At 41.1% G+C, this 22,373-nt stretch overlaps 2 protein-coding genes and 1 long non-coding RNA gene across 4 annotated transcripts in view; 1 reads left to right on the forward strand and 2 right to left on the reverse strand.

Annotated features, from left to right (window-relative positions):
* PSEN1 (presenilin 1) overlaps positions 1-22,373 on the forward strand; it is a 29,815-nt gene that overhangs the window by 3,440 nt on the left and 4,002 nt on the right. Inside the window, exons 2-11 of one of the 2 annotated variants that reach the window (XM_083607241.1) lie at positions 4,255-4,385; positions 7,782-7,820; positions 10,268-10,527; positions 11,623-11,764; positions 13,526-13,593; positions 14,578-14,798; positions 17,373-17,471; positions 18,645-18,731; positions 19,275-19,451; positions 22,098-22,216. In XM_083607241.1, coding sequence (XP_083463367.1) covers positions 4,302-4,385; positions 7,782-7,820; positions 10,268-10,527; positions 11,623-11,764; positions 13,526-13,593; positions 14,578-14,798; positions 17,373-17,471; positions 18,645-18,731; positions 19,275-19,451; positions 22,098-22,216 — 1,296 coding nt within the window. In that variant the 5' untranslated portion in view covers positions 4,255-4,301. The remainder of the gene's footprint in view (positions 1-4,254; positions 4,386-7,781; positions 7,821-10,267; positions 10,528-11,622; positions 11,765-13,525; positions 13,594-14,577; positions 14,799-17,372; positions 17,472-18,644; positions 18,732-19,274; positions 19,452-22,097; positions 22,217-22,373) is intronic. The other variant, XM_083607242.1, reaches the window with a different exon arrangement.
* On the reverse strand, positions 5,312-16,997 carry LOC310759944. The gene is made up of 3 exons (XR_014546664.1): positions 12,759-16,997; positions 12,168-12,612; positions 5,312-11,785 (listed from the first exon to the last, which is right to left on the reverse strand). It is a non-coding gene; the product is annotated as an uncharacterized lncRNA (long non-coding RNA).
* LOC310759861 (uncharacterized protein) overlaps positions 17,481-22,373 on the reverse strand; it is a 36,784-nt gene continuing 31,891 nt past the window's right edge. Inside the window, exons 4-5 of the mRNA XM_083607523.1 lie at positions 20,149-20,279; positions 17,481-17,687 (exon numbers count right to left, since the gene is read on the reverse strand). Of these exons, the coding sequence (XP_083463649.1) occupies positions 17,677-17,687; positions 20,149-20,279 (142 nt within the window). The 3' untranslated portion in view covers positions 17,481-17,676. The remainder of the gene's footprint in view (positions 17,688-20,148; positions 20,280-22,373) is intronic.

A 22,373-nucleotide genomic window follows, 5' to 3' on the forward strand; every position in this document is an offset into this window, starting at 1 on the left:
TATGTCTCATAGAATAAAGTCAGAACAGAGTGAACACTGAAATCTTAAGCAGTTTTCGGTGAAGGTGAAAGCAATGATCAACTGTCTGAGCCTATGCAATTATTTATTCTAGACATTCTTCAGGTGGAGCTTGGCCAAACTTGTCAGTAGGAGAAGGATTACTATTATACACATCAGCTAGCCTACCAATCTTGCCACCAGGGTGGAAAGTATAGAAACCATCATTCTTGATTGCATCCCCAAAGCCTTGTTGGAGCATCTGTTCACGATGATAATGAAGTGTTTCTGCCAGTGAACTCTGTAGCTATCTTTTATTTTAAATCTCAGAGCAGGCACGTTATTGAAACAGTATTTTTCAGTGTACAGTCATACCTCGGGTTGAATATGCTTCATGTTGAGCGCGTTTGAGTTGCGCTCCGCAGCAACCAGGAAGTAACGGAGCGCGTTACTTCCGGGTTTCACCGCATGCGCAGGCGCTCAAAATTACGTCATGCGCAGAAGCGGCGAAAAGCGACGTGCGCATGCGCAGACATGCCGGCGCTAGTTACGTTTGCTTCTGGATGCGAATGGGGCTCTGGAACGGATCCCGTTCGCATCCCGAGGTACCACTGTATAGAATAAATAAGTCTAAAGGGTTGAAAATTTCCCTTGTCTCTGTTGGTTATATCCTACCTTTTAATGTAATTTTCTACAGACCTATGCTTGATTCTTAAACAACCTTATCCAAAGAAGAGGATGGAAGGGCAGAGTAGATTGTGTCCCAGCGGTATAGTAAAGAGACCTGGGTGGCTGATTTCAACCAATTAGTGTGTTATCAAGTTATTATTTGAATAATTGCATTCGCCATAGGTGTAGACAGTGTGTATTTGGAAGTTTATGAAACAGTTCTTTTGGCTCTGGTTTTGCAAAACTTTTTTTTGTAGTAATGTTGCACCCAGTAGAGCTGATTGGCTTGTCTTCTTTTCTTTCTTTTATGTGTCTAAAACTAAGATTTCTCCCATCCTTTTGATTTTTCAGAATTACCATATATCAGTATTAGATCTTACTGTGTACATATTATTCTAATTGGTTTTCAGAGGAGGTGTTTGCATTGTTTTTAGATAACAGCTAGAAATCTTGAATGGCTGTCACATTTGAATCTGTATCCCTTACTTCCCATCAGTTCCATGTTTCTGTGTTGCAGACAGCTAAGGCTTAGAAGTAATTTCCATTTAGCAATGTGGAACTTTTCCGTTGTGCTCAGTAGGGCTGGGCAATATATCGATATATCGTCCAAAACCGGTTTGAAGTTCACATCGTCATAATTGTTTCATAATATTTGAGCTGTCAGTATATCACGAATCACAATGTGTGTAAGGACTAGGCGATAACTGGTTTTCAACATCGCAATAACTCACCAGCTAAAACCTCACAATATCACCAGCTAAACGTTGCAATGTTATCAGCAGCTAAACCTCACACAATATCACCAGCTAAACTTTGCAATCCATCACAACGTCTGTAATAAGGATGAAACTATACAGAGGTGAACAGGACAATGTCCAGGCAACTGCTAGTACTTAAGAGGTCTAAAATGGATAAATGACAATATTATCAATCACCACACAGTCAGTTTCATCAGCAGGCAAGCCAAAATGCATCCCAACAGGACTTTTGGTTTTGGCTTGGCTACCAAATGGTGGTATGCAGGACAATCCAAAGTACATAGTCATAGTGAATACAAATAATCTGGGACTGCCAGCAGGAGGCAGAAGCAGCCACGGCAGAAACAGCTGGCCATGACCGCGGTAATGTGTCGGCAGTAGAGGTGACAACTTGCAAGGCCTCGCTGTGACAACCCAATCAGTGGTGGCCTGCAAGTCCTTGTGGTGGTGACGGGAGGGGGCAGTAGTAGCAGCGGCAGCCTGCAAGGCCTCGTGGTGGCAGAAGTAGCAGTGGAGACTTGCAAGGCCTCACAGTGGCGATGAAAGCTGGCGGCAATAGCGGTGGCAGCCTGTGAGGCCTCCCAGCAGTGATAGAGAGTGACGGCAGTAGCAGCAGTGGCCTGCAAGGACTCACAGCAGCGATGGGAGGCAGCAGCAGTTGCACTGGCAGCCTGTGAGGACTCAGCAGTGATGGGAGGTGGCGGCAGTAGCAGTGGCGGCCTGCAAGGCCTTGCGGTAGTGATGGAGTGACAGCAGCAGCCTGCAAGGCCTCATGGCGGTGACAAAAAGTGGCAGCAATAACAATGGCAGCCTGCAAGGCCACACGACGGTAACAGGGAGGTGGCAGCAGTAACAATAACAGCCTGCAAGGCCTCACAGTGGTGACAAGGAGTGACAGCAGTAGCAGTGGACTGCAAGGCCTTGCGGTGGCAATGGGAGATGGTAGCAGCCTGCGACGCCCCGCAGTGATAACAGGAAGTGACAGCAGTAACCGCAAGGCTTCGTGGTGGCAACAGGAGGTGGCGGCAGTAGTGGTGGTGGCCTGTGAGGCCTCACGGCGGTGGCGAAAAGTGGCAGCAGTAACGGCAGTGGCTTTCAAGATCTCACAGCGGCGATGGGAGATGGCAGTAGTGGTGGCAGCCTGCAAGGCCTTGCAGCAGCAACACAAACAGTGGTGGCCTGCAAGGCCTTAAGGCGGTGATAGTGATGGCAGTAGTGGCAGTGGCCTGCGAGGACTCGTGGCAGTGATGGGAGGCAGCGGTAGTGTCTTGTTGGCCTCTGCGTAGTTCCTTCCTTATTTCAGATATCATGGTGTATCAATATATTGTGATGTTTAGCTGGTGATATATTGCAATATTGAAAACCAGTTATCGTCCACCCCTGGTGCTCAGTACCTTCTGCCAAGCTGTTTCCTATACATTTCCCCCCACCCCCCAGTTTCTTAAGTGACCTCTCCCATCTTCTTTCAAAACCCAGTACCTTAGCACAGCCTTTCTGCAACCAGCCTTGTCTCAACTTACTTACATTTCTGCTGCCATTTGACATACCTTTCCCCTTCCTTCTATACACTGGACCCAGAACTTACACTTACTTTTCATTCGTGATTGGAACCTTAGGCGGGTGAGCAATAAATAAATGGAGAGCAAGGAAAAAACACCATTCCCTGCTCTCCATTTATCTATTTTTCCTCCTCCCCCCCCCCCCCGCTCACCCAGTGGGTTTTCCTTGCTTACTGGGCTCTGGGAAGGTTGCAGGAGGGCTCTGGTAGCATCCTAGGGCCCTCTCATGATCTCAGATCCTGGTAAGCAATCCTCTGCAGTGCAGGAGGGGGCGGTTTTGGGGTTACTGACTTTGCACGATTTTGCCTTTGTGCACGGACTCCTGCAACAGAACCTTAATGTAAGTAGCAGGCCAACTGTATATTTATAAATCCTGGGTGTTCCCTTTATTCCCCGTTTCTGGCGAATATAACTTGCAAACTGTGTGAACAGCACATATCAAACTTTGGCAAATGGTGGTAATAGTAATGGTGGTTTAGATTAATGTTTTATATTGATTTAGGAAACCATCAGAACAACAAATGTATCAGATGGTTGCATGTAAATATTGGTTTCTTTCTGATGTAATCATTTTAAATTCTGTTCTTATCCCTTTTGAGTTGCTTCCTTAACCACTAACAAGAAATTCTAGATCACTTTCACACTTCCTGGTATGCCAGATTTTTTGTGGGGGAGGTAGATATGTTGAGGAAAGATGGCAGACAGCATGTTTATCTAGGCGCATGTTCCTGTCTTGTGCACTATCACCATTTAGTTTTCAGGGGTTCATTGGCCTGCTCCAAGCATAAACACTGCTCAACTTTCTAGCCATGGTTTAGAGACAATGGAGTGTTCTGTGGGTTCACAGGCTCATCTTGTGTGAGCATTCCTCAGTCTTGTGGCCAGCTGTGGTTAGCACTGTCTCTGCTCAATGTCAAAATTAACCATAGGGAGTGACAAACAAGCATTTTCAACCCAATGGTTAGAAACTGGTTTGTGTTAACTATTGTTAGCTTTTTAACATCAGTGCAGATATACGAACCACAATTATCTCCAAAATAGGAAGGAGTGCCCACCCAGGACAGGAAGAACAAATGACTCCATGGTGTACAACAGATCACCTAACAATGGTATGGAAATGGTTAGATGGTCAGGCAGCAGTGTACGTGCATTCAATTACTTTCCCCTTCACTCTTGTCTTGAAAGCCAACAGCTTAAAGCAAGAACATCATTTCAGTTCAGGGTAAGATAACAAAGGATTTCAGACTCTCTCTTTTTAAAAAAAATTGCAGTTGCAGTATCTCAAGAAGAAGGAGCATTTGTGGAGTACCAAGTTCCAATGGCAGAACTATCTGCACACTTATCACAAGTCCAGCGTGGGCAGCTGAGAGAGAACTTGCCTGACAACCATCAGACCAATACTGTACGTAAGGACTATTTTTTTCACATGCCAGATTATAAACTGCATATGGTAGCTGTGTTACAAAATGCTGAAAGATTGTGTAAAGCCTCTTGTGTTTGTTAAATGGGTCTTGTAATCTTGAATGTCATGAAGAAAGCAACATTTAGCAGGTGTAGTGAAGTGGTTAGAGCAGGCATAGGCAAACTCGGCCCTCCAGATGTTTTGGGACTACAACTCCTATCATCCCTAGCTAACAGGACCAGTGGCCAGGGGTGATGGGAATTATAGTCCCAAAACATCTGGAGGGCTGAGTTTGCCTGTGCCTGGGTTAGAGTGTTGGACTAGGAGTGAGAAGACCAGGTTCAAATCCATGCTTGGCCATAAACTAATTGTGTGATCTTTGTCCAGTCACTATCACTTAGCCTAACCTACCATTATAAAGTGGTTTTGTAGATTAAAAAGTCATGTGTGCTGTCTTCAGCCCTTGGAAGAAAGACAGGATACCAATGTAAATAATAATAAAAATAATATAAATGCATTTAAGGGGGAAAAAATCCTGTTTCATTCTTTGCTAAATCTTTCACACCACATGCATATTATACTACTATAGAAAGCAGTGACCAGTAAACTCTTTAACTTTGATTTATTAAGTTATCAGATTGTATACACTGGTACCATAGTTCTCAAACTTAATGTGTTCCGGGAGTCTGTTCGACTTCCGAAACCGTTCAAAAACCAAGGTGTGGCTTCCGATTGGCTGCAGGAGCTTCCTGCACTTAAGTGGAAGCCGCATCGTATATTTGGCTTCTGAAAAGCATTCACAAACCGGAACACTTACTTCCGGGTTTGCGGCGTTCGGGAGCCAATTTGTTCGGCAACTAAGCCATTCGGGATCCAAGGTTCCACTACTGCTTAGTTTTTATAGACAGTACAGATTTATTTCAATTTTTTTGCTATGTGAACATTAGGATTTATTTGTTTATGTTTTATTAAAATATTTACAATCTGCCATTTGCCTGTACTGATATCAGGGTGGAGCACAGAACAATAAGTAAAAACAGCCACCTAAATAATAAAATAAACAGTACTGTTAAAATATACCATCAAGCAAAAAGAAAATGTCTGAGAAAAGAAATAACTCTTAACCTGGTACCAACATGAGGATAGCATTGGTGTTGATTGTAAGGAAAGGGTGTTCCACAGACAGGGCGCCACTATGGAGGAGGCTCTGTTCCTTCTTTTTCTTCTCTTACTACACATAATGCTAATTTAATGGTGCAACTGATGTATCACACTTCAAGAAATTGGCACTGCATACTGTGTTGTAGCATCTGCTTGAAGTTTTGTACTTGTAGTATCTTCTGTATTTGCAACATACTCTTCCAATCTCACTTGCCTGATAAAGAACCACAATCTGGGCTCAAAAGCAAATGACTGATGAAGTAACTCTGGAAAACTTCTTGCTTTAAACCCTTGTCTTGTAAATCACATTGTGAGGGCAATGTATCCTGCAAAGTGGGTTATCTTTTAAATAAAATAAACGAAAAAGGCCTTATTCAATCAAAGTTTCTGAAGATCTGAATTCACTAGAAAGCTTCATGATCTAGTTCATATTCAGAATTACTGGCCTTGTTCACCTGTCACAGTAAACCACAGTTAATGGTTTATGGTTAACATATCAGTACTGGATGTTTTGCTCTTACCCACTTCTGCTACATAGGTAGAAACAAACCATAGTATCTGACTTAGCCTTACATCCAAATTAGTGTGAGCCGCGGGCCATTTTCTCCAAACCATACCCTCCAGCTCATCAGCTGATGTCACTTAACTCCCTGCTCATCACCTTATGAGTTAATGTTAAAACCTGCTCAGTTTGGCAGAATTACATGCAAACCCCTTTCTGATTTCTTGATTCAGGAAGGGATATGTTTTGGAATCCAATGCTAAAATGTGGGATGGGGGCTTTGTATGATGCTGCCTTGCAAGATGCTTTGAAGTCTTGACTTTGGGACTTTCTACCTTGTTAAATTTATGGCAGTTCAAATCATATGCAATTGCAGGCAGCTTGGGCCTGTTTTGGAGCCCCACAAGCTATCAAGGAAGCCAAGAGAGGATTTTACATCTTAAGACACATGAGCATCATCTCTTCTGGTCATTTAGCTTACTCATTCAAAGCTTCAGCTGTTTCATCAGGTCACTGCTAAATTCTGGACCTTGTCTCTGTGTCCTGATCCTCAGTGAAATTTTAGAACTCATAAGGCTTCGTGGACAATTTGGTCATTAGCTTTACCAATAATGTTGCAATACATTATGCAGGAAAAGTCACGTCTTTTATTGCTTTAACTGTGTTCTACTGTATTCATTCAGAATGGGGCTTTTACAGAAATACCATAGCATGTGCTGAACAATGAGGGGCCAAACAGAAACTGACATTTGTGAAGAATTTGTAAGACATTTTGAACCAGTATTATTTCAGTATCATTTACAAAATCTTAAAACAGCTTGTGCCATAAAAGTGGAAATTTCAGTATTTTTTATTAAAATAAATGCATAGGTATGGTTCCCATTCTGAGTGGCCAGTCCAGATGATGTTAACTTGGCAGGTATACGCAGGAACAGCATCATTAAAAAAATATTATTGCTCCCTAATTTCCTTTCAAAGATCGCAGACACTTGTAATACCTTACCAGTTCATTGCTTTTCAACATGAGTTCCAGTGCTTTGAACATCTTTTTGAAACCTTAGTGCCAAGCAGACCTCCCAAAAGTTTCCATACTGAATGTGAAGGTTTCTCAGCATTAGTTCACCCAACTCCTGATACAAGTTTTTCAAGTTTACCTGAAAATCTCTTGCATCTTAAGAGATAGTAAACACATTCATTTGTACTAAATGACCCAGAGTCTGTGTTTCAAATATTGCCATTTTCACATGCTACTTGATAACCATTTATGGTAAGAGCCGTAGTTGGAAAAAGGTTTCCCCTCTAAAAGGTTCACTTACTGCACTGACTCCTTGCAGAAACCAAGGCTCATCCTACATAGAATCCTCAGTAATTGAAGAGTCAGTGGAAGTCCAAAATTTGGCAAAATTTTCAAACCCTACACACCATCATATCTCTTTCCTGGAGCTGCCTTCTGCATTTCCAGTTGGGTGAAAAGGCACTGACATAGTTCAGGAAGTTCGCACGTCCCAGTTCTGCACCTTTGGGACTATTGCTTGGGTTTGATATTTAACTCTTTTTTTTGATAGTTGCCAAGGCTGCTGTTTATCTTTGGTATTACTCATTCACCTTGAAGATATACAGTCATTCTTGCCCACACACCAGAAGTACAAGGGTCTGGTTCAAACCTCTTTCAAGGCTTTGCTTCCATAATGGCTGATGAAACTGAGGAATCTGTTCCTTTGCTTCCACTGCAGGTGGCACCTCTGACCTGTGATCTGTTTAATGCTAATCAGGTAGGGATTTGTGTTTTGTCTGTACTGGAACAAAGTGCAACAAATATGACACAATCCCCAGTGTCATAAAATGCATCTTTGCTCAGATATGCCTGCAGGTTTCACTGTTGTGCATTACTTTATCTTCTGTTCTGAATTGCAACCCTCAGCACAGTTCTTACTTGGAGTAAGAACCATGTCATAATGTCTTTTTTCCGTCTTTGTGTACTTGTGGCCAAAACCCATCATGCCACCCTTCAGAAAAACTGATACAAAAACTATTTAGTTCATACAGCCTGTGAAAATTAACTCCCTGTAGGAAGCAGTCATCAATATTCACTTGCAAGTGTCTTTGAATTGTACTTCATACTGCACTTTTTTTTTCCCTTCCAAAGTAAGGGCCAAAGATGTTTCTTTGAATCCATCAACAGTTATTTTCAGTTTCTTTAAATAAAAATGTGATGCACTTGACTCTCACCAGGAGAGGAAATTTAGGATCATGGGTGTGGTTGTGATGTGTATTCCTGTGATCTGTATTCTTTTATTACGCTATAATGTTGCGGCTTTTGGGAGATATTTTTTCCTCTCTAAATTGAAATTATTTCATATGGTGTATTACGTTTGAATGCTACAACAGCATACAAGCTAATGTTTTATGTTTTTATGCCACCGCTGCCAACCTCCACAATCTCATAAGCATAGGTATTACTGCTCTTGTACCTGCTCCTGTCTTGTGGTAATGCCGTACTTGTTTATTTCCAACACCCTTTCATAATTGGCCTGTGTTCCCTTTGCAATTAAAAAGCAAAAGTGTTGAAATGGATACAGTTGCACTTACGGGAACAAAGGATAAGTCCTACTTTGTTACTGCTGTTGAGGACATAGATTTTACCTTGGACCCTCTAGCACAGCATTGGAGTTTATTATTTATTCACAAAATTGGTTGCTACACTGACACCATACCTAATGCAAGTACACCAAAGGAAGGAAATGAAAATCTTGGAAATTTTTGAAGTCTTCTTGCTTATATCTGCTTCCTGTTTTCCTACTTCCTCTGTTCCCACCTTGCTCTAAAGTATTACCTTTCCCAGACCAGAAGGTGCAGCACTTTTGCATACTGTTCAGCCAAAAGGGAGGCGCTTCTCAATGTCATTTTTGGCAACATTGAAAAGCACACTCATCTCCCAGTTTAATTTATTTTATATTTTGTAATTGTATCAAAAAGGCTGGAGGAAATCTTTGTCTCAGGGCCATGGCAACATTTCAGTTCGGAATGATATCAGCCTCTAGCCAAAATTGATATTGTATCTTCATGATGTCATCCTGTTCATTACATCATCCCTGATTTGCTGTCACTGTATGACTAATTGAGGGGGGGAATCAGTGCTGTGAGGAAAGAAAGAAAATGGTACAGCAGACTTGGTAAATGGTACAGCAGAGTGCAAACATTGGCATAAAGAAGGGGGTGGGGAAACATTCCTGCATATATTTTTTAGGAAATGCTTTGGGACTCGAATCCAAATGCATTACGTTCTATCCAAAAACCAAATCGGAAGACTATCTGACACAGCCATATTATTTCAAAGCCTCAACTTTATGCCATGAAGCTCTTCTTCAGGGAAAGGTGCTGTGGCAGAAGGAGAGGCTGCTACTTACTAAATGCCCTAGTGGAAGGAAAAGATGTGTATCAGTAAAAAGCACATGAATCCTAATGTGCTTGTGTGTTCCTTGTTAAAATACTGAACGTAAATTGCAGATTTTAAAATGTTTTTATATCTCTTCAGGTTGTAAAGAAGCTTCAGATAGAAAAGTGATGGGGAAATGTTGGGGAACGAGGAGACTAATAGGTTGAAATTTACCAAAGCTCTTTCCCCCAAGAGCTGATTCATTTTTTATTTTTGGCACATTAGTAAATAGCAATATCAAGTAAGAATATTGTAGACAAAATTATTGAGGTAAATTAACTTTGGCATTTGTCACATATGTAGAAATGGTACACTAATTAACTGAATACAGGTAACTGATATCTGTCTAATTAGCATAATTACCCCTGAGGATTGTAACACTAACTGCCCTGCCTAACATGCTTTCTTTCTGCTTCATCTACAAGTGCACATTTACCATTTATCACTTCTTTTTCTTACAGTGTGACTGTTGTCATTAATTGCCCCTGTATATTAGGTGCTCTGCTGGTCTTTAGATCCTTTCAGCTGAATCTTTCCTTTATTTCACATGTTGCCCTTGAGTAATATAATTTTATTATCCCTATAACCGGCAACTTCATGGGGCTTCTGGCGATGTCCTGTCTGGGCACAGGCGGGGCCCACGCCCACTTAGCTTCAGCAGTGCTGCAGCATCAAATGCCGCCAGACTACTCACTGAGCTCTGCCCTTTACGATTACAACATGGAATATACACGTTGCATGCAGGTGCTTATGGATCTGGGATTTTTAAAATTACGTTTGTAGAATGACAACGTTGAAAGACGGCGAAATGAAAGCAGCGATCGAAGATGCAACGATAATCCCGGTTCAGCCTCTAACGGGCAGCCACAGCACAGCACTCGGCAAGTGGTGGAACAAGATGATGACGACGATGATGAAGAGCTGACGCTGAAATACGGGGCAAAGCATGTGATTATGCTGTTTGCACCAGTCACGCTTTGTATGGTGGTAGTTGTTGCAACCATCAAGTCTGTCAGCTTTTATACGCGGAAGGATGGACAGCTGTATGTATTATTATTTTTCTTTTTTGCTCTGATATCTACCCCTTTGTGTGTCCTGCCATTACACCAGTCTTTCACAGTCATACAGTGAGCAAACAGGAAGCAGGAGACAAATGTTCCCTTGGCTGTGCTTTCTTTGGGGGGGGGGCCTTCCTCTAGCTGCTTTTCTCCCAGCCGTGCTCTGAGACTAGAAATGAGCTCTACCAGGAGAAAAGCAACTGGGGGAGGGGGAGGCAGTTTTGAAGGATTAAGCTCCTTCTTCCTCCCACTTCTTTAGATCATTCTGGACACAGGTCCCACTTTAAATGACCCATATTATAATACTGTACACTGTTACATCTAGTTATACCTTCAGTGACATTCTGTGAACCAAAGGATAACTTGAGGTTTCTCATTTTATAATGACATGCAACATTGCTCCTATTGTTGCATTCCCGTGTAAAGTCAAGTTGCACCTAGTACTTTATAGATAAATAACCCAAGTTTTTATTCTATATGCTCAAGTCCTCAGTCTTAAGGGGTTTTTTTTAGCATGGTAATCTTTTATTAACCTCACTACAAAAAGTAAGCTTTCTGACTACAACGTATTTCCTGTGTCTGCCTTTGGTTTTGTTCACAAGTGAATGAAATATTAAATTGTAATTCATTCCATATCCACTAGATGGTGTGGGCACACAGGCATTACAGTGGAACCTTGGTTCTCGAACGGCTTAGTTGACGAACAAATCAGCTCCCGAATGCCAAAATCCCGGAAGTAAGTGTTCCGGTTTTCGAATGTTTTTCAGAAGCCAAACATCTGATGCGGCTGTTGGCTATTTCTTCCGGGGCGCCAGCGCCAATTGGAAGGCGTGCCTTGGTTTTCGAACGTTTCGGGAGTTGAACTGACTTCCAGAACAGATTAAGTTCGAGAACCAAGGTTCTACTGTATTTAGAAGAATTATGGCCCAGAGTATGTACTGTATGTGCTAATGCTTGCTTATTTGTTGAACTCTCCTTAGGGTTGGTCTCTTGCGCTTAGTCAAAAACTTACCACAGTTTAAGAACACATTCATATTGCACAAACTTCACCTTTTACTTTTTATCTGTATTCTATTGCAGCATCTACACCCCATTCACGGAAGATACAGAAACAGTTGGACAAAGGGCTCTGAATTCTATTCTCAATGCTGCCATTATGATCAGCGTCATCATTATCATGACCATACTCCTGGTTGTGCTTTATAAGTACAGGTGCTATAAGGTGAGCTCAGGTTTACTCCTACTGTATCGAGGCTATTAGGGACGCGGGTGGCGCTGTGGGTAAAACCTCAGTGCCTAGGACTTGCCGATCGCATGGTTGGCGGTTCGAATCCCGGCGGCGGGGTGAGCTCCCGTCTTTCGGTCCCAGCTCCTGCCCACCTAGCAGTTCGAAAGCACCCCCAAGTGCAAGTAGATAAATAGGTACCACTTTATAGCGGGAAGGTAAACGGCGTTTCCATGTGCTGCGCTGGTGCTGGCTCGCCAGAGCAGCTTTGTCACGCTGGCCACGTGACCCGGAAGTGTCTCCGGACAGCACTGGCCCCCGGCCTCTTAAGTGAGATGGGCGCACAACCCTAGAGTCGGACACGACTGGCCCGTGCGGGCAGGGGTACCTTTACCTTTACCTTTATCGAGGCTATTATTGAAGCCTTCAGCATGTCTGTCTCATTGTTTCTAATAGCATACCTGGAATATTTTCAGCATACGAAGAGCCAAAATAGTTGCTAAAACAGTGCCTAAGCTAAAGATCAACTGTGATAGAGCAGCACAGGATGATAAGAATAAAGATAGCTGTTTTTTCGATATTTCACTATAGATAAGGATAGTTATGAATATCTAAATTGCCAACTAATGTGTATTTTTGACTTTAATTTAGTGGGCCTGTTTTCAGGGAAAGAATAATTATTGAATTAAATTAAAGCACCCTTTAAAAGCTGGGAATAATATGGAAATGTGCAAAAAAAAAAAAAAAAAAACCAACCCACCCCAACCTATTAGAGAATGGTTTTGTTGCATGCACTCCAATCTCTGATCGGTAAGAGACTCCAGGGGTCCCAGTGCTTACCCAGGCTTTAGTTTTCTTGGAATGAAGGTCAATGGGGACTGTGGTGTCTTTGGGATATGTTGCTTTATTTATACATATATGCTACATGAGAATAAGATGGAAGGGCTCAGAGCATTAACAGTCTAGGTTGGAGGGGGAGGGGGAGGGTCACCAAAGTCATAGTTCTGGATTCAGCACACAAAGCAGGTCAAGCTGCTGTGTCTCTCCAGCTTCCTCCTCTAGCTTCAGACCAGACTTAAGACAAAGGGCTCACTCTTTACTGATGTTTTCCTTGATCTTGTACTCCTAGGATGATGTAACATTCAGCCAGGGGGCAAAGGCCCACGCATTTGTCTCTATAGCAGTATGGTCACTCTTGCCTTGTGTAGCTGAAGGGTGCTTCCAAGCCCAGCTAATCTTACAGAGAGACTGGCTTGACCAGTTCAGTGGTTCCCTCTGCTAGAATCCAACCTAACAGATACATCATCACAGACTTGGAAGGGACCCCCAGGCATCATCCAAACCACCGGCCCAATCCTGTAACAGGTTATTTGGACCTCTTGTAGTCTTTATTTGTCCATAATGCTGGTTCTCCCTCCCTTTGTCATGGACTGCATGTACTTATGAAATGAACACATTTTACTGTGGAATATATATGTACTCCACTCTGTCAAGTATAACCATCTCCCTATGGCACGTTAAGCCAAACCTTGGCTTAGTTGCCACACACACTCAGCTAAAAAACCCCAGAAGGAGCCAATCACCTGTGACGTGAACCAGGTTCTTGTCTTATTGACCAACAAATGACAGTTTTCTTTTTTATTAGTAGTTTAGGTGTATGTAAAAAGGAAAAAAAAATTCCAGAAAAACGGGCTTCAATTTTCATTATTATATTCCTTGTGTATAGTAAAATTATACTGTTGTTTTTTGTGTTTTCAGGTGATCCATGGGTGGCTCATCGTTTCTTCACTCTTCTTGCTTTTCTTTTTCTCATTCATTTACTTAGGGTAAGTTTACAAGTATCTTGACCTTTAGAAATGTTAGTAAGTAAGAGGATTAGCAAATTTTTGTTGGCTTGTAAAGTCTATACCCCTTGTAAAAAGTAAATATTGAAGTACATCTGGAGTAAAGAATACCATGGGTGCAGCACTGCAAAGCTTTGTGTATTTTTCCTTGGACATCCCTCTCAGTGAGGAACGAATAATTCTTAATTCACTAAGTCTTGTAGTCTGAGCTGTAGAAGAGTGTGCTTCTCAATCAAGATTAAAATAGAGATATTCAATCTTGGGTCCCTAGCTATGTTGCAAGTTGCATTATCCTAGATCATGGGTAGTCAACTAAGGCCCGGGGGCTGGATCCGGCCCAATCGCCTTCTAAATCCAGCCTGTGGACGGTCCAGGAATGAGTAGAATGTGTGCTTTTATTTAAAATGCATCTCTGGGTTATTTGTGGGGCATAGGAATTCGTTCATCCCCCCCCCCAAAGAATAAAGTCCGGCCCGCCACAATGTCTGAGGGACAGTGGACTGGCCCCCTGCTGAAAAAGTTTGCTGACCCCTGTCCTAGACCATAGGCTAAGCTGGCTGGGCTTGGTAGGAACTAGGATCATCTGGAGACCCAGAATTGAAGAGCTCTTCTCTGGAACATGAGTGAATGGCGTTCAGTTATAGCGTAGAACACTTACATGTCTCACTGTTGTGATTACTTTTCCAGTTATGGAGATTAGAAGGAGGTAAAAGGCAATAAAACAATGTGATACACAAGCGAGCCTAAAAGCATGACAACACATTTGAAATGAAACTTGAATCCTGTGTTTCTTCTAAATGAATTCCCCACCCCTAAGCTTTAAATCTAGGCTAGGAAATGAAGAAGAAACTTTGAGCTTGCTGCACAAAATGCAAACATAATTTGCTGGGTTGACGGTTGCTGTTTCTTCTCCACCATTCTTTGCGTAACAAGTTTTTCTCTTAATCTTGTGTGTGTGTCCAATAGGGAGGTTTTTAAGACTTACAACGTTGCCATGGACTACTTTACCCTAGCGCTCATGATCTGGAACTTTGGAGTGGTGGGAATGATCTGCATTCACTGGAAAGGCCCTCTCCGGCTCCAGCAAGCCTATCTCATTATGATAAGTGCTCTAATGGCCCTGGTATTTATCAAATACCTCCCTGAATGGACTGCCTGGCTCATCTTGGCAGTGATTTCAGTGTACGGTAAGATCCTTCAAACACATCTTTTACTAGGAGCAACATTGACTTACTCTGCTTTTTTCCACTTTTATATTTAATGCCTAGAAAACTAGAATCAAGAACCAGACCCTTTTACTTGTGTCCTTTTGAAGTCTAAGAAATCATACTGTGAGTCTGTAGAATACTTTGATTATTCTTCCGTGTGTGGACTATTCCATCACAAGAACAATTTATTTTCAAAGCATTTATTTTCCCCAATCCTTTGCCCTCAAGGCAGCCTGTCTCTGGTGAAATGAGATAGGTGATGCTAATGGGAGAGAGATATCATTCTCAATACCTAAACTCAGAAGACCTCTGAAAAAGAGGGAACTAGAACTTTTCCATATTTTGCTGCTTGATAGCAGCCAGTCCTAAGAAGAATCTCTTAACAAAAAATCTCATAACAAAAAAAATTGTTATGGAAAATATCTAGTAACAACAACTCTTCGTAGTTTGCAGTTAATAAATTAATACCGTCTTATCTTTTATGACATACTTCCTCCTTGGTGATGCTGGACTAGGTTTACCTTTGGCCTGATCCAGCATGACTTTTCTTAAGTTAAGTTGCTCTCATTCTAAAAAGAAAGAAAAGGGGGAAAGAGCAGATTTGCGCAAGCCATGTGACAAGTTTTTCCCCAAGCTTGATCTGAGGTGAGAATTGTGATGTCTTTGCAGCACTGAACAGTAGAGAACACAAAGAGCAGCCAAATTCCCCAACGACTAAAACATAAATTACTGTAGGAAAGTGTTCATTTATCACTTTAGTTAAGCGTTTAGAACAAAATCTACTTTTAAGTATAACAAACATGTCATTTTTTTTTATTTGCACTCTTGTTTCCCCCCAAGACAGCAAGGTAGGATGTAAAGGGAAGGATTCCTCAGGTTTTGCCATTCATAATTTTTGAATACCTACATCAGGTTTTGGCTAATGCTAAACACCTCTAGTTTTTGAGCCAGATCACATTTAAATGTAAGCTTTACCTTTTTCAAGTGGGAACAGGAGCTTGGCAGCCTTTTGAGATATACACACAGTGTAAAACAGGTTTGTGAATGTCACATGCTTTCTCCTCAAATTGTATTTGTTCAGGAAATCCAAATGACCTCTATAAAGCATTCTTGTTCTTCTGCATAAGATGTACAGAAACAAAGGTTGCACATAAACACAGATGTTCCGTGTCACAAGATTATGCAGATTTGACAGTACCATCATATAACACTCTATCATCATTCAGATTCTGCACTCAAAATTTGTTTGTTATGCATAAAGGCAATTTATATAACAGCTATTAACATCTATGCTGAATATGAAAAGAATTGCCAGGTCACGTGGAAATACACATTTGCATCTGCGTAAGACTGTAAGTGAGGATGTTTCGTTCAGGAAGAGTGGATGTTTTTCACACTATTGAATTTCAGGCACATCTGATATTTGTGTGTGTGTGTGCTGCTAAACAAAGTGATGGCATTTAATTTGGTAAAGAGTGTCTAAGTGTCTTAAAATTACATAGTTCTAGAGATAGCCATGTAATGTTCAATTTTAAAAAGAACCTGGAGAATAGGCTGTGTCATGTACATGTTGTAAAGGTAGTTTTATTCTTTGATATGTGAGCTAAAACTATTGAATGCCCAGGTGCTAACATGTTTTTGAAGCCTGCCAGAAGCAGCCACATAGGGTGGAGCAGGAATAGATTTAAGCCCCAGAGGCCACATTGAAATGGAGGACAGCCATCATTTGCTAAGTCTGCCTTGCCTCACTAGTTAAGTCAGTTAATAAAGATGCCTGAACTTTTTGGTATCCATGGAGGGAACTTAGAAATGATCAGACTGGAAAGCTCATAAACAGATACATTACTCTGGTTGCTGCATATATATTTTTTCAAATAAGACTTTATCTTCACAATTGTGAGACCTGTGAAGATTTGGTTACTGTAATATTTTGTCCACAATGTGGAGAGATATACAGGCAGTATCCTAGCACATAACCTGAAATTTTCTGTAAAACTTCTTCCTGCAGGAGCACTGAACTGCTTACTAAGCTCTTTACCTGATCTTTGACATCTGAGGCACAGTTTTTACTATTATTTATTAAATTTGTATATCGCCCTTCATCCAAAGATCACAAAGCAGTTCCCAACATAAATATCCAAAAGGAGAACACAAAATATATAATAAAACAAAAACAAACCAATTATGCTCCCCCCAAAAAAACCACATTTAAAAGGCAGTGGAATGTTAATCAGCAAAAGGCCTGGTTATAGAGAAACGTTTTCGCCTGGTGCCTAAAGATATATAATGAAGGTGCCATGCAAACCTCCCTGGGGAGAGCATTCCACAAATGAGGAACTGTTTTTAGGACTCACCCTACTCTTTTTATGTAATTTATTTTTACTGATTTTAATATGGTATTTTTATACTGTTGCAATCCACCCTGGTGTCCTACGGTGACTGCTGAGGTGTAAGCAATCTCCACTTTTAAGAAACTGTATTGCTAAAGTTTAGTTTTTTTTCTGGACAGGAGTTTTTTCTGTGTGTGTTGACCCCAATGTTGGTGTCTTTCAGATCTGGTTGCTGTGTTGTGCCCTAAAGGACCTCTTCGTATGCTAGTTGAAACCGCTCAAGAAAGAAATGAGACTTTGTTCCCAGCACTCATTTACTCATGTAAGTATACAGAGTTGAGTTTTATATTCTGCAGCCTACTCCCAAACTATATATATTAAAAATCCATCTGATTTTCTGTTGAAGTTGTGTGACGCTAGATGTGCAGCTGTGTTGTCGCGTTTTCATTTCTTTGGGACTCAGATCTGCTGTTGGCTCAAGAGCTTGGAACGTGTGCTGCGTAGGATGTCCCAAGATGAAAAGAACATTATGTTCTACCTTAATTAAAAATGGAAAGAGAGAAAAAAGGATTTGGCCTGGTCAAAACACCTCTAATTGTTTTTAGCAGTATTAACTTACTGCATTTATATCTTTCTTCAGTGGATCCAAGGCTGGCCCTGTTTACAAGCATTTATAAAGATACAACTGAAAAATACAAAGTTCATCTTAGAAATTTGGGAGATCTCTGCCCATTGATTTGTATGTAACTTTCAAGGATTCCTTTCAAGGATTCCAATGTTCAACATTGAAAGTAGAACATTGTTACACCCTGCAATTTCATGCAGATAGCGGTACAAATGATTTTATGGTTATGAAACTATACAAATAAAACACACGTGCCTGTCTATTTGGATTAAGTCAATCTGATTTCTTTATACTAATCCGAATGATTCTACCACGGGTGTCTACTATGCATTTGTACTGGCAAATTTCTTTTTTTAAAAAATAAATAAATAGCCTAATCATACTTCTATTTGATTTTGACATTTTGTTTCCTATTAAGATTGCATTAGAGTTTTATGCAATAGAGAGGGGTTTTTTTTAATCAGCTGGACTTACGACTAGCCTTCCCAGCACTCATTTACTCATGCAAGTGATTTAATGATAGCTGTGCAGTTAACAAACAGAGAAAACAGCCTGGTTACTGTCGTCTTCCATTTTTTGCTATATTTATTTGTTTATTTAAAATAACTTTCATGCTGCCCTTCAGGCTCAGTAGCAGATGAAACATCTTACTGGCTTACAATCTAAACACCAGGTTTGCAACAGGGAAGGGGAGGGAAGAAGGGGAAAACAAAACCAGTCACTGATTCCTGAAGTTACAATGGCATAATGGAACTCTGGAAGAAGAAAAAAACCTTTAAAATATACTTTCCTGTAATTGACGTGTAGTTAAAAAATTAAAAAAATAGGTAGCAGCAGTTAATTAAGGATATCTCTGATTTTTTCCAATAGCAACAATGATATGGCTGGTGAACATGGCTGAAGAAGATCCTGAATCTCAAAAGACAGCCACCAAAAACTCCACTTACGATAAACAAGGTGGGTTTTTTCATCTTTGCTTAGTTTAGTTCTTTTCACATTGACTTACCAATCACCTTACAAGTGACCCTCCTTTGCTAGTAAAAAGTACTTTACTCATCATGTACAAGGATTTTATGAAATTGTATTAAAGAATTTTGCTTTCTGTGATTGGTACAACTATACTGGAATGGTAGTTGGGGTAATGACACATAATGTTAATTCTTCTGGAATCCCATTAACACCCCCCCCAATGCTCTTTTTCTTTCGTCTCCATATCTCCTGCAGACATGGAACAAAAATCCTAAATAACATTTACAACAAGGACATAAACATAAAGTACTATTCTGTTAAAGATAGTTTTCACGATGTTTTTAGATGTCCAAAACATTGGATTCCAACCATAAAATTAACCCTACAATGTATTTTATTATAATTATTATTGATTAAATTTGTATATTGCCCTTCATCTGAAGATCACAGAGTGGAAGTTCCGTTACATGAGCAGAGGTTGTTCTGTTCATGCAATGATTTTGTTGGATTCAGCCCATTTTCTCTTTTCAGTTCCAGCAAATCAGAGCCAGAATGCAAGTAGTGAGGCAGATGATGGAGGATTCAATCCGGAATGGGTGCAGGAACAAGTTCGTAGAATAGGGAATCAAGAATCAACCCCCGAAACGCGACAACCTGTTCAGAATCTTCCCAGTAGTTCACCAGCAAGTGATGAAGACCCAGAGGAAAGTAAGTAACATTGCCAGATAAATATATGTCAGCTTAGCAGGCACCTAAAAGAATCTGAGCCATTGCAAAAGGACTAGTTGTTGATATGCTTGTAGACCTTCACAAGGTTTTTGCTTCAGATTACCTGCCCTCAGAAACTTAAAGGGTGTTACTTTTATATAAGCAGGTGCTGTAAGAACCTGCTTCTTTGTCATTCTTTAAATGAAACTGTACGCTTCAATGAGAGATGAGGTATAGAGCATAAATTGTAATTTCTGCTTTAATTATTCAAGTGCCCTGTTCAGGAGGTAAGGATGAACTGTAAACATTTCAGTCATTGCTGGTTCATAATCAAGAGATCAAGGAGACAGTAAAAGTATTTGTAGGTTATTCATCATGTTTTCTGTGCAGTAGTACTGGGGCTGCATTCATCAGAGACTCCTGTAAAGCTTTTTGGTACTGTGCACACAGAACATCGCTTAATTTTTATGCCTTGTTGCAGCATTGTGTCCAGATGTTCATTTACTAATGGAACATGTAGACAGACACATGGTAGGAGTTTGTGCACATCACCAGACTTTTGGGACGCCAGCCCACCACTGTGATAATGGATGTATATGATTAAAATAAAGAGAGAGAGAGAGAGAGGACAGACAGGCAGACCCTGTTATCCATGTCTGTAAGATACATTGGCCAATATAAATAAATAAAAACTTACTCCACATGCCCAAGCTGCATTCATCTTGTGTTTCTCGTATACCAGCCTCTTGTGCCACATGGCAGACCACTTTTGCAACCGGAGGTACTTTCAAAAGCATTTTGTGATACAATATATATGGGTCTTCTGTTCTGAAGACAGAACCAGTGTGGTGGTGTGGTTAGTGCGTTGGCTTAGGACCTGGAACACCAAGGTTCTAATCCCCACTCTGCCCTGCCCACTCTCTGCCTAACCTACCTTACAGGGTTGTTGTGAGGATAGGGATAGGGAGCAAGAGGAACCACGTACACCACCTTGAGTTCCTTGGAGGAGAGGTGGGATGCATTCAAAAGAAACAAGTTTTTTTAAAAAAAAAAACATTTCCCCCCTAAAATAAGTTCATATTTTGTATGTTTCAGCTGAGAATTCCAAATCATTGGGGGTGGAGAGAAATACAATGGCCATAGTACTTCTCCCCACTCATCTGGAATTTCCAGCTGAAAGGGACAAAATAAGAAGTGCAACTGGCAAAATTGTGGTTTTCTATATGTGCTCAGGATTGCCATTGTCACAGATACAGATATAGGTAAAGAGCGTTGGGAAGAATTTAGGTATTTAACCAGGACAGGAGACCTTGCACAGAAATATCATCTGCTATCTGGCAACAGGGATGCTTGAGGATAAGGCCAGTGAGGAAAGTCTAGGGTTTGGAAGTGATAGTCAGTGCCACTGTTGTAACTTAAAGACTTGAGAAAACATTAAGGCACTGCTTGAGTTGTATTGAATGGGATGAAAATACAGAGACCCTCCTGTTTTCTGTTAATTGAATGTTATGATTCCAAAAACCTTGCCAAGCTGCTGATTATCTTTAAAAAATTAAGGTAACTCATACAGAAACCATAAAGATAGGTTGAATTATAAGGATGCATCATAATTAGACACATGTAACTTTATAAAAATCATTATAAGAATTTTGTAGGAGACACGAGGCACTGAAGCAATCTTCCAAGCAAGCAAACTTATCATTTTATGCACAAACTGCAAGCTCCGAGCAAATTATTTGCTTTCTAGGCAGAAAAACTGAAGTTGTCTTTTACCGGAAAGTTGTAATCAAGTAAGATGCATGATGAATGTGCCATAATTTCAGTCAAGGACTTCCCACTTGATGATACCACTTACATGGCAGGGAGATGACTAGGAAACGTGTGGGGAGAAGCATAGAGGTATGTCGGCTGTATTTGTAATGTTGTAGGAAGGCAGTAATGTAGTACCTGAGCACATTGTTAAGCCCACTGCCACTACAATTTCCTGCAGCTTCTTGGAAGCAAGGAGAACACTGAGCTTACTGTGGAGTCAGAGGCTGCAGTCTGCCTCTCTACATCATGGGTGGAAGACCTTTGGCCCTCCAGATGTTGAACTGCAACGTCCATCATCCCTAGCCATTGGCCATGCTTGCTGAGGCAGATGGGGGTTATATTCATCAATATCTTGAGGGCTAAAAGGTCCCCCCCACCGCCTCTCCGAGTTCTACCCTATGATTCTCGGTCATCTGTTTCCACTCAATATGAAGCTGTATACTTAATTTGCATATGCTGATACGGATGTTGTTGAGTGACCCCCCCCCTGATTTCCGTTCTAGTGATGTGCACTCACTCATCTTCTTGAGAAATAAAACTTCCAAGAAATAATTTGAATTTGTGTTTCTGCTTTTTCCAACTCCCTGTTTTGGTTCTTAATTGACTTACTGGAGTTGAAATCCTGGGACTTTAACCATATTTATTCAGGTCACATCTGTTTGATATGAAATAACAAGCGTTCGGCACATTGCCGTAATATCGCCAAGAGAACTCATGGAAGGGCAGCAGGAAGAACCAAAATACTTTTAGCTGCTTAAGATGGCCTTGATTTCAGGGTTGAATGACAGGAGTCATTTTGTGCCAATGCTTAGTTCTTCTCCTTTTCCTCGGCAGGGGGAGTTAAGCTTGGCCTAGGGGACTTCATTTTCTACAGTGTCCTAGTCGGCAAAGCCTCGGCAACGGCCAGCGGAGACTGGAACACAACTCTAGCCTGTTTTGTAGCCATTTTAATTGTGAGTATTATATTAAGGTAGCAATGTTAACGTCCCACTCGTAAGTAGCAAAGTGAAGTCATTACTACTGCATCAGGGGATTCTAGAGATCACATTTCAGAGCTCTATTCTGTGGGATTTGTTTGTCTGCCTTGCCGGTCAGGCAGCCTCATTAGCG

Source organism: Podarcis filfolensis (genome assembly GCF_964270895.1).
Source record: "Podarcis filfolensis genome assembly, chromosome: 1".
Lineage (NCBI taxonomy): Eukaryota > Metazoa > Chordata > Lepidosauria > Squamata > Lacertidae > Podarcis > Podarcis filfolensis.